This window comes from Dermacentor silvarum, chromosome 8 (genome assembly GCF_013339745.2).
Source record: "Dermacentor silvarum isolate Dsil-2018 chromosome 8, BIME_Dsil_1.4, whole genome shotgun sequence".
Classification (NCBI taxonomy): Eukaryota; Metazoa; Arthropoda; class Arachnida; order Ixodida; family Ixodidae; genus Dermacentor; species Dermacentor silvarum.
The window spans coordinates 71,783,621-71,795,857 of record NC_051161.1 but is presented as its reverse complement, the minus strand read 5'-3'; the positions used below and the strand labels follow the sequence as shown (position 1 = coordinate 71,795,857).

General features: G+C 49.0%; 1 protein-coding gene across 1 annotated transcript in view; it reads left to right on the top strand.

The window, feature by feature from the left end:
* Positions 1–3,039: 3,039 nt before the first annotated feature.
* LOC119462208 (luciferin 4-monooxygenase) overlaps positions 3,040–12,237 on the top strand; it is a 30,225-nt gene continuing 21,027 nt past the window's right edge. The window contains exons 1-3 of the mRNA XM_049672881.1: positions 3,040–3,053; positions 5,382–5,739; positions 7,379–7,436. Coding sequence (XP_049528838.1) covers positions 3,040–3,053; positions 5,382–5,739; positions 7,379–7,436 — 430 coding nt within the window. The remainder of the gene's footprint in view (positions 3,054–5,381; positions 5,740–7,378; positions 7,437–12,237) is intronic.

Genomic DNA, 12,237 nt, shown 5'->3' with positions numbered 1-12,237 from the left:
GAGTCACAGGGTCGGTGCTCAGATTGGTGTTTTGGAGGGCGTCCCCGCTGAATGGGCTTGTAGAGAAGAAGCTCCGATTTAGCCGGCGAACAGCGCAGTCCGGTTCCTTGGAGATAGGCTTCAACCGTGTCAATCGCCGTTTGGAGGGTTGACTCCACTTGACCATCACTGCCTCGGTACGCCCAGATGGTGATGTCATCGGCGTAGATGGTATGGTTGATATTGTCGACTCGTTGTAGTTGCTGGGCAAGGCCAATCATGACTAAGTTAAAAAGCATGGGAGAGATAACTGAACCTTGCGGGGTGCCTTTGCTGCCAAGGGGAAGCTGGTCTGATCGTAAATCCCCGGCCGAGAGGGTGGCTGTGCGATTGCGGAGGAAGTCACGGATGTAATTGTAGGATCGCTCTCCCAGGTGGAGGTGGGAGACCTGGTCAAGGATAGCTTCATGGGAAATGCTGTCAAAGGCTTGAGTGAGGTCGAGTCCGAGGATGGCTTTCGTGTTACGGGAACGGTCGTTTAGTACTTGATGTTTGAGCTGCAACATAGCGTCTTGAGTAGAAAGGTGAGGGCGAAATCCAATGATGGTGTGGGGATAGATAGAGTTGTCTTCGAGGTGTGTGTTGATGCGTGCTAAGAAGGCGTGTTCCATCACTTTGCCTACGCATGAAGTGAGTGAGATAGGCCTTAGGTTGTTCAGGCTAGATGGTTTGCCAGGCTTTGGGATTAGGATAACGTTGGCAGTCTTCCAGGCAGCTGGGATGGCGCCATTGCGCCAGCAATCGTTGATGTAGTCAGTTAGATGGGACACGGACTCGTCATCGAAATTGCGAAGGGCTTTGTTAGTGACCCCGTCTGGGCCTGGAGCAGAACGACCATTAAGCTTGCGAAGTGCAGCATGTATTTCAGATGCGCTGAAATCGGCGTCTAGTGTAGGGTTGGGATTACCGATGTAATTTCTGTGTGGACTGACTTGTCCCCTGGAGATATATCTGGTGCAGAGGTAGTCAAGCACTCGTTGTGGACCTTGCTTAAGGGTCTCCGTATAAAGGAGTTTCTGCAGCCGATCCTGTTGGGCAGTGCGGGTGGTAGTATTGTCAAGCAGGTGTTTGAGGAGTTTCCACGTAGATGGGCGATGAAGTTGTCCATCCATCGTGTTACACAGCTCAGTCCACTGTTGCCAGCTGAGGGTTTGACAATGCTCCTCGATGGCTGTATTGACTTTAGAGATCTTACTTTTGAGGCGACGGTTTAGGCGCTGCCCCTTCCATCGAGCTAGGATGGAGGCCTTAGCCTCCAGAAGATGGGCGAGGCGGCTATCCATGCGTTCAACTGGGGCATCTGTAGTTACCACCCGAGTAGCCGTTTGAACGTCAGTGCGTAGCGCTTGCATCCAGGTGTTGATGTCGGCAATGCCTTCTGCTGAGGCAGCACCAATGCGTATCTTACGAAAAGCATCCCAGTCGGTAATGGCGAATTCTTTAGTGGGGGCAGGGATGGCAGCGAGTTGGGGTAAAGATATAGCAAGGATATAATGGTCGCTGCCCAGGATCCTTAATTCGAAAGGAACTGACAATTTTGAAGAAAATGGTTAGAGACCACTCGTCTCACCGAGAAGCGGCAGCATCTATTAAGCGACGAAGATCACGTCGCCGACGCCATTGAAGAACCTCCAAAGCATCTGTACCGCGCGAGCCACGTACATCACCACCTCCTCTCCCGCCCAGGGCAAACGAAGTCAGCTCTAAGGACAAAGGAGCTTCGAACAGCACGGCAGCTGACGCTTGGCCTGAACTCCCGAGGCTACATGCACCTACGGAGCGAGAACAGACATCTACAGCAAGGGACACCCCGTCTGTTCCTGATAAATTGACGGACCAGGATCAACAAATTTTTGTCATGCTCAGCTCTCTGGTGAGTGCTATTCGTGTTCTTCTGGACAAGCTGCAGACACCAGCAGCTCGAAGTGCGTTGCAAGTGCTGGATGCCATCAATCCGGTTCTCGCAAGCCTTCAGAAGTCCAGTGCTTGAGAATTTATACAGCGGCTCGTCGACAACAACAACGATCGTTCCGGGATGATGTCAGAAGCGCCTCCATATTCCAGTGGAATGCGAGAGGCCTGAGGTCACGTATTTCGGATTTCCGGCAGTTCGTGTTTCAAAACCGCTTTCCTGTACTGGTCATCTGTGAACCGAATTTATCAACTACCTTGAGACTATTAGGATATGAACCTTTCCTTTCAACCACTTGTGCCCGAAGTAGTAAGGTTCTCGTTTACATTCGCAAGGACCTTACGTATTTTGCCCAGGCCGTACCTCCACACTACGATAACCAATACGTCTGTGCTACTGTGAAAAAGAAGAGGCTGTCTTTTACACTTATTGGGTGTCTAGCTTTCCTCAACAAGTCAAATCGATAGCAAAAGACTAGATCTTATGGCTGCGACTCACGGTCCTTGGATAATAACAGGTGACTTCAACGCTCACCACCAGATATGGGGAAGCTCCAGGATAAATTCAAGGGGCAGGTCACTCATATCCTTTGCATCCGGCCACAACCTGCGTCTTCTAAATGACGGACGCCCGACATTTCTGCGAGGAACAACGTACAGCAGCTGCCTAGACTTAACACTGGTGTCACGTTGCCTAACTTGGAGAGTGCAGTGGTTCACTGATATCGAAACCCATGGAAGTGATCATATTCCGACCTATGTGAGAAACGATGGTCTAGGAGCTACATTGCCGATTATATCTCGCCAAATTGACTAGTCAGTCTTTGAAGATCTTGCGGAAGACACATGCAAGAAACCAATCGCACGCAGGCTAGAAGACATCATTGCAGACGCAATGCAAGATTGTACGCGTAGCTTCACACATTCATCAAAGCGTGCAGAATATGACGTTGAATTGGAAAGACTTCGTGCACTACGTCGTCGAGCTGAAAGGAGGTACAGGCGCACGAAGTCAATTCTTGACCTCAGATTAGCGCGGCGAGTGCAAAAGAAGATACAGCGTCGGATGGATTAGCTAGAAGATCAAAGATGGAAATGTTTTTGTGAGTCACTGAACCCCCGCAAGCCACTGTCCCGTGTGTGGCGTACGCTAAGGGGTCTTCGCTCGTGTCCCCAGCAACGACACCCTTTTAACGCCCTTGCTCTCGATCAAAACCGCCGTGAGATAGACGTTGCAGAAGAGTTTTGTGCGAAAGTCGCCGGCGGAACAGTTCTACTCCCTGACATGGTTTTAGGCGACATTCCTGGTCCGCGAGATACAAGTATGGACGCTCCTTTTTCTATGGAAGAGTTATAGGCTGCTATGGCGCTATGTAGGTGTTCGTCTTCGCCAGGGCCCGACGGAATCACATATAATGCTCTGCGCCACCTACGTCGAGAAGCGCGACGAGAACTGCTCAACCTTTTTAATAGGTCATGGCATGATGGCGTCGTTCCATAGGAATGGAAACGCAGCCGCTTGGTACCTCTGCTTAAAGGAGGCAAGTCACCGCTAGAACTGGCATCATATCGGCCTATAGCACTCGCCAGCTGCGTCGGAAAGCTCATGGAGCGCATGATCCTCATGCGTCTCGAATGGTACCTTGAACACCACAATATTTACCCTGACTCTATGGCGGGATTTCGACGATGCCGTTCATCGATTGACAATGTCATCGATCGAGTGTCATCTGTTGAGCAGCAAGTCTTGGAAACGATTATCAGTAGCACTCTTTCTTGACGCGAAAGGCGCCTACAACAACGTTCCCCATCAAGCCATCCTAGACGCACTTTTCTCATTGGAACTAGGAGGGCGAGTATTTCTATGGATCCAAAGCTACTTGACACAAAGGTCCTTGTTTGTACGCACGGAAGATGGTCCGACTACTGACCACTACACATGCCGTGGCATTACCCAAGGCGGTATTCTAAGCCCTATTTTCAACCTCACACTTCTTGGGCTGGCCGATTCCCTACCGGAAACAGTGAGTGTCTCCATCTACGCCGACGACATTCCGCATCTGGGCATCAGCGGTGACTCGCCCGCAGGTTCGTGCAAGGTTACAGAAGGCAGCGACACAGGCATCTGGCTATCTTTGCACACAAGGCCTAACCATCTCGACAGAAAGATGTGCGTTAGTCGCTTTTACGCGAAAAGCGATGTCTGGTTATCCAGTGTGCATCAATGGCCAGCGTATCTCCTATAAGATAAATCATCGGTTTTGGGGTGTCTTTGTTGACCGAGACCTCTCCTGGAGCCCCCAGGTTGCCCACTTGAAGAAGAAGCTCACATCTATGGTTCACGTTTTGAAATTCATCGCCGGTAAAACGTGGAGATCATCAGTGAGCTCCATGCTACAGTTGTACCGAGCACTTTTTATCGGCTTCCTACGCTATAGCTCTCCCGTGCTTACTAAAACATGCAAATCAAATCTTCGAGCCCTTCAGAGCGTGCAAGCACAGGCATTACGTGTTTGCCTCGGCCTTCTGCGGAGCGCCTCAACAGCAGGAACAGTTATCACGGCTCAAGACGATCCGATCACGACTTACATGACCATCGACACGCTTAGGGCCCATATTCGCCACGTTTCACGTTTGCAATCAAGCTCTCTTGCCTCCCTGACAGAACGACGACCACAGCCGTCATTCTCCAACGTGGTCAGCATTCATCGTGCCTCCCTATCACCGGGGTTCACACCTTCGACACATTCACCGTCAGCGTTGTGGTGTTTAAAACAACCTGAAGTGAGCCTTTACGTTCCAGGAATAAGAAAAAAGAGGGACATGCCTACCTTGGCCTTGAAAAGCAAGCAGCTCTCGATTGCTTGCACTCTCTCTACTCTGACCGAATCCACATATGTACGGATGGCTCTACCACTCAGACCAGCTCCACCGGCGCAGTGGTTATACCATCACGATCAATTAGCATCACATACAAGACTTCCCACGTGGCATCAACCGCTTCGGAGCTTGTTGCCCTCCGAGGTGTCATTGATCATATTAACAACCAACCGGCTAATCTGTGTGCAATATTATGTGATCCAAAGACGACCCTACAATGTCTTCTGTCAGCTCTTCGTCGCGGGTCCTGCGAACAACTCGTCTCGGAGATACGAGAAATGCACCACCATACGATCGCAAAAGGACTCGACGTCGTGTTTCAGTGGCTGCCGGGTCATTGCAGTATCTCCGGCAACGACATCGCCGACGAAGCTGCTGGAAAATCGCACGAAGGAGCAAATCTTGTTTCTGTGCCTTTATCGAGACTGACGCAGCTCAACACCTAAGCAAGCTAGCGCGCAGTATGGCATTGGAGAAGTGGCATAAAACTGAATTCACCCAGCATCGGTTGCATTCTCTCGACCCATCTATGCCGCTGCGGCTGTTGCCAGGGGCTGCGGCATTCGCAACCCAACCGAGGGACACGACTGCAACCCCACCTGCAAGCTGTGCGGCCAGCCGCACCACACCGGTGACATAACCTGCAAGGAGATCTTCAGAACCCCATACATCATTAAGAAACGACAATGGGAGAAGCTCCAGCAACAGGAGGAGGAGGAGAAGAAGGTATCAGAACATCGCAGCAGGCAAGACGAGAGCAAGACGCGGGCCCCGAGCAAGGAGCGACCCCGGTCCACATCCTTCCCGAGGCTACCAGAGCAGGCCACTACAACCCCGCCCAAGAAGCAAGGGGCACAGCAGGTCACCCCCACCCCACCCAATAAGCAAGGGGCACCACCCACCAAAAAGGTAGGCTGTGAAGCGGGGAATTCCCATGACTCAGACATAGTGAGGGAGCTCAAAGAGCCAATGAAACAACAACACGAAATGATGAAACAGCAATAGGAGCAATGGAAGCTTTACCAGGAGCAAACACAAGCTCAGATGCAGGAGCTCCGTAATCACGTTATCGAGCTATCGATAACGTGATTATCCAAATTGATTGCTGTGGACTGATGTGGACGTGCATTGATGTGGACGCGGGTACTCAGGCTGGCGTGAGTTGTTGCATCCGGTGAAGTCACTTGTAACGTGCCGACGTCGGAGAAGTCAGCAATGCCGTTCAGAAAGGCCACAGCTGTACCTTGAGGGACGTGCTGATACTCATGGCTGAAGTTTGTCCGCAAAACTTGCGAGCACTTATTCTGTATTCGAACAAGGCCCAGGGCGATGCAGATCTGTCTTTCGAGCAACAGCGGGATATTTGCCTCGGCAATACCCTCATAGTTGTCGAATGCGTCGCAGGTTACGAGGGTCAATACGCTGCTCCTTGGCGGCACCGTGATGTTCTCGTCGGCAATCCTCAAGGCGTTGACATACGTGTCGTCAGTGCTGCTCCCTGCTAAGGCCTGCGCCGTTGAAAACGTTACCAGCGACTTTTGTAAGTTTATCACGGCTCCATTAGCCTGCAGAAAGTCCATTCCCAGAATTAGGTCCCTCGAGCAGCTTGGGAGGATAACGAAATCTCCGAGGTACGTAAACACACGAATGCTCATTCGCGCTGTGCATCTTCCTACCGGGGTTAGCAGATGGCCTCCTGCAGTGCGAATCTGCGACACAGTCCACTCGGTAGAAACTTTCTTCAGCTTGCAGGCAAGGTCCATGCTCATAACTGAGGTGTCCGCTCCAGTGTCGATTAACGCTGCTATTTCTTCGTCGTCTACGGTGACGGGAATGTTCGACGTTATTACCTCTCGTACGGTGTTTGACTGCGTCTGTACGTCTGCGTCGTTCTGTTTTCGTCGTTGTCGTCGAAGTGGAGGATATTGCGCACAGTAGACGTCAGCGGCCTCACCTCCGGAGGTCGCTGAACTCAGTTTTCCCGAGCCGCCGGGCTAGGCGAGTGGCGTCTGAGAGCGCCGCGAGAGAAGGCTTGGCTTGGTGATGGTGAGCTGTAACGAGCAGGAGACGACGAACGGGGCTCGTGCCATCGTTGATCACCATTGCGACGATTCGCGACGAAACTCTCTATTTCCGGCGGCCGCTCACCAGGTCGTGGACGAGGTGCATTTGGGGCGAATCCTCGGAGCCCCACATGACGATAAGGACACATTCTGTAGATGTGCCCGGCTTCGCCACAATGGTAACAAAGGGGCTTGTAGTCTGCGGTGCGCCAGACGTCGCTCTTCCTAGTTCTTGCTTCGGCGATGTGCGGTGCGCTGCGAGGCCTGAAGCCAACGTCCAATTGCTGAGCGGGGTGTACCATGCTATACGCACTTGAGGGTGGTGGATGGTGTACTGCTTCTGCGTAACTCATTTCAGGACGCGGTCTCTGCTGTGGTGCCTCGTACTGTTCAGGAACATGGACGGCCTGTCGGACCTCGGCACGTACCATTTCCGCAATGGAAAGTTGTGCCACAGAGGCAGCGGTCGTCTGCATCTTCTGCAGTTCCTCCTTTATGACAGCCGTGATGAGTTCTCGCAAGGCGCCGACTTCGTTGCCGAAGGTAACGGCAGAGAGCTTCCTTGAAATCACGGCGTCGCGGTTGTATTGCCTGGCCCGCTGTTGAAGGGCCTTTTCCATGGTGGTGGCTTCGTCGTGGGCCTCTGTCACTGTCGTCGGCGGATTTCGAATGAGGCCAGCAAATATTTCCTCTTTGACGCCGCGCATTAGGTCGCGCACCTTCTTTGCTTCAGTCATAGAGGGGTCCGCACGTCTGAAGAGCCGATTCATGTCTTCTACGTACGCCGTCACTCGCTCATTCGGGCCTGAATTCTCGACTCCATTGCTAACTCCGCCGTCTCCTTCCTGTCCGCCCTGGCGAAGGCATTGAGGAACTGCCGACGAAATTCTTCCCATGACGTCAGTGTCGCCTCGTGGTTCTCAAACCATATTTTAGCGGAATTTTCAAGAGCGAAGTACACGTAGCGAAGCTTACGCTCGTGGGTCCAGTCGTTCACGTTGGCGACCCGGTCAAAATGGTCAAGCCAGTCGTCGGCGTCCTCTGAAGCACTCCCGTGGAAATGATTCGGCGTCCGGATCTGATTGACGACCACGTGCGATGCTGCAGTAGCGGCAGGAGGTGGTTGGTTCGTCATTCTACTTCGTTCGGGTAGCAGACCGTGCTGTGGCTGGAGTTACTGGAGACGTCGGCTGGTACGTACGTGCACAGGGGTAAGCTCGGCCGAACTACTCGCCGGGCTTAGGTCTGGGGTACGCTCCGGAGATCTTAACATCGACCGTACCCAGCACTTCCACCAGAAATGTCACCCAGCTAGTACAGCTACAATAGTTGACCAGCAACAGATAGGCAAAAAAACACGTCAGCCTTTATGATGATGATGATGATGATCCTTCACTATGGCTCGCACCCACTGAGGGGGATAGGCCAAGAATCGGGCGGCAGTAGGTAGCTAAAAAAAAAATTCTCTCGCCGCTCGCCGCTCGCCGCTCGCCTGCTGTCTTCGTCTGCTGTCCTGTTTTGGGTGTGGTCAAGTATCGGGCGGCGGTTATCTATTGCTCTTTTAACGTCTCGATTGTTCTTTTGATCCATTTATTGATCTTTTTTCTTCACCTTTAGGATTATTGTGTCGCGAGTGTAAAGTCAGACTAACCTGATGTCTCTTTCTTCCCCCGGTCAAGGGCATTCCCCTTGGCTAGCCTCAATCCCTCCCCAAGAGTGGCCAATAGACTCTTTTTTACGCAGTGGCAACAAAAGTGTCCCTGTGGCTCTTGTGCCTACAAATGGGGGATCGATACAGATGAAGAATCCGAAAGCGATTCAGGTGGAGCTTCGAAAGGCCTCCTCCCAGTTCCAAAAGATCACCGAGGTCCGCCAGTTTGGTCGCGGTGGTATTCTTTGCTGCTCATCGGATCAGGAGTGCGTTCGAGACCTTCTAAACTGTTCTGAATTCGCATCGAATCCGGTGAGCCCGTTTATTCCACCACACCTTGCATGCTCGAAAGGCTTAATTCGTGGGGTCGACGCGAGCCTGGACCCCTCAGAAGTGCTAGACTTATTTTCAGTTGCTGGAGCTGTATCCGTATACCGGTGTAGCCGAATTATTGAGAACAGGAAGTCACCTACGGAGTCGGTGATTGTTACGTTCGCGGGAACAGTTCGTCCAACTGAAATCAAGGCATGGCCCCTGATATACAGAGTAGAGCCACTTTCCCCAAGACCACTACAGTGCTTGAAATGTTGGCGCTACGGACACACTATAAAAGGATGCAGATCGGTTACTCGATGCCGCCTATGTGGAGAGAATCACGACAGCACAGAATGTAAGTCGCAGGAAGAAAACTGCTGCCTATGCAATGAAGCACACCCTGCAGACTATTCAAACTGTTCTGCAAAGGAACGAGAATTAAGAATACTAGAAGTGGTGGAACGCAGGCGTTGCTCACGTAGGGAAGCAGTTACAGAAGTTCAGGGAAGATCCCAGGGCTACGCAGGCGTAACAGCTCGTCACACCACTAGTATGGATGTTTCTCTATCCAAGGCCATAGCAGAGGCAGTAGAGAAAGCTATGGAAAAGGCAATAGAACGACTTGCAACAACTCTTTTTGAGTCCTTGACACAAATGATGACTAGCCAGATGGCGCAGGTCATTGGTGCAGCCTCTACCCAATCTCCTGCATACCAGGTTGCAAATGTACTAAACATAACTCAAAAACAAACATTGTCATCAAACTCGTCAGCTGACTCCCCTTGCGCAGGACCTTCTACTCAAGTAGAACGGACGGAACCGGAACCCCTAACGGAAGAGTATGAAGACTACCAGGATGTAGACATGGAACACAAAAGTCTAAAACGCACACGATCTCCTCCCCACAAAATTTCTTCAAAGTCAAAAACTCAAAAATATGAAAAAGTGAACCTTTCCAAGAAGGACTTTTTGAAAGAGACTATTTTGGATCAGGCGGTTTCCGCTACCGTTCTATCTTCACCATAGGGTCTCTAAAAATCTTGCAGTGGAATTGTCGTTCAATTGTTTCTGCTACTACAGATCTATCGTATATTTCTTCTCAATTTACTCCAGACATCATTATCTTACAAGAAACCTGGCTTTCAAATGGTCAAAAATATTCTCTAAAATATTATCGAATGTTTCGTTTGGATCGGCCTGCCAGAGGTGGTGGCGTTGCTTTCTTGGTTTCAAATAAATTTAGTCACAAAGCAACGATATCGTTTCAAAGAATGTCTACCGAATGTGAAATTTTAGCATTAGACATTTCACTCCCAGACTGCTCCCCTTTTACCTTAGTTAATTTATATTTCCCAGCAGGAGTGCAGGATACATTTTCTCTAGACACCGTATTAGCTTCCTGCAGAAAAGACATAGTATTCGCTGGTGACTTTAATTCACACCATGTATCTTGGGGTTTTAAAACTGATTCAGAAGGAAAACGCCTGTGGGAATGGACTCTTGATAATAATCTATCTTGTCTAAATTCAAAAGTTATTACCTTTCTTCGCGGACAGTCTTAATCGGCTATAGATCTCACTTTCTCCAGCTCATCTTTAGCTATATCATCGTGGAATACTATAGACTGTGCTACGAACAGCGACCACCTCCCAATTATTTTTCAAATTGATTTCCCTGTGATTTCTCTTAGAAGGAAAAATAACTCATTTATAAACTATAACAAACTTCAAAAAGACTTGAAGTCTACGATGCTTTCACGTACGGATATGCAAGAGGATATTAGGGCTCTGAGCCTCTGTGCAGTTTTAAAGCGTTCCGCGAAGAATGCAACAGTTAATTTAACCTGCAACACAGGTAAACCATTAAGTCCGTGGTGGAATTCAGATTGCGCGAGGGCCCACCGAAAACGAAAAGCTGCCTGGAAGCAACTTCTTTGTAATCAATGTCCAAAGAATTGGAGTGATTACCAATTTGTTGCTGCAACATTCAAGCGTACGATAGATAAAGCCAAAGAGGAGTATGATATGAATAAATACAATCATCTGTCTAAATCAAAAAACAAAAAAGCCCTTTTTAGGTTTTTACGCTCTCGAAAAATGATTCCAGTTCCAGCAAATATTGACTCTTCCGTGCTTTCGCCACGTGAATTATCCGAATTATTAGAAAATATTGGAAAAGGACTGAAAGATAGGTTCACTTCAATCATTCCACCGTACATAGTGAAACCGTTACCACTAGAGGAATTTAGGGAAGTCACAACACAAGAACTGGCGGATGTTGTTCGCTATCTGCCTTCTTCAGCGCCAGCACCAGATGGAGTTACCACAGCCGTGATAAAAATTCTGTATGAATTGTCCCCAGAAGAAATTTTGAATATGGTAAATTACTCTTTAAAAAATGCGTGGGTACCTTCAGAATGGAAACTTGCTAAGGTAATTCCGATACTTAAAAAACAGGGAGGTCGATATGATTTAGATAATATTAGACCAATTTCCCTAACATCAAACTTAGTTAAACTAATTGAACGAATTTTAAATTGTCGAATTACGACCTACATTTCTGAAAACTTAATACTTAGCCCCTGTCAAATTGGTTTTAGATCTGGGTGCTCGATTTGGTGTGCGCACGTAGATTTAGAGAGTCGCATAAAACTTGCTCGTCGCCGAAGAGAATATTCAGCATTAGTGACCCTAGATCTAGCAAAAGCTTATGATTCCGTGGAACATAGCATACTGATAAAGCAATTAGAGAATTACAGGTTTCCGAAATACATCACGGCGTGGTTGTCAGAATTTTTAAGGGAAAGAGAGTTCTACTGTTTTCAAAACGGATGTTCATCGTCTAGGTATAAGCAACAGAGGGGAGTACCACAAGGATCAGTATTATCTCCTGTTTTATTTAATATATTTTTAAGCTCCATCCCGCTGCTCCAGGACATTCATGTGTACGTTTATGCTGATGACATCGCTTTTTTTGCATCGAATGCTGATCTACATTCACTTTATCAAATGTTACAAAATTACTTATCTATGCTTGAAACTTGGATTGAAACCATACATATGTCTCTGAACGTTAGTAAAAGTGCACTCCTTCTCTTTCCTTTAGATGTTCCCGTTCACATTTCACTGATGTATCGTCAAGAGTTCATTCCTCAGGTGGATTCTCTTAAATATCTGGGAATTACATATGATGGAACACTAAACTGGAAAAGCCACATTGATAACGTCGCGTTTAAGGCAACTCGGGCTGTAGGATGGTTGCGTAAAATCAGTAACCGACGATACGGGCTGCGAAGAAACACATTAATTATGATATATAAAATGTATGTCCGACCAATCATGGAATTTGGATGTGTCTTATTTTCTGGGTGTCCAGCTT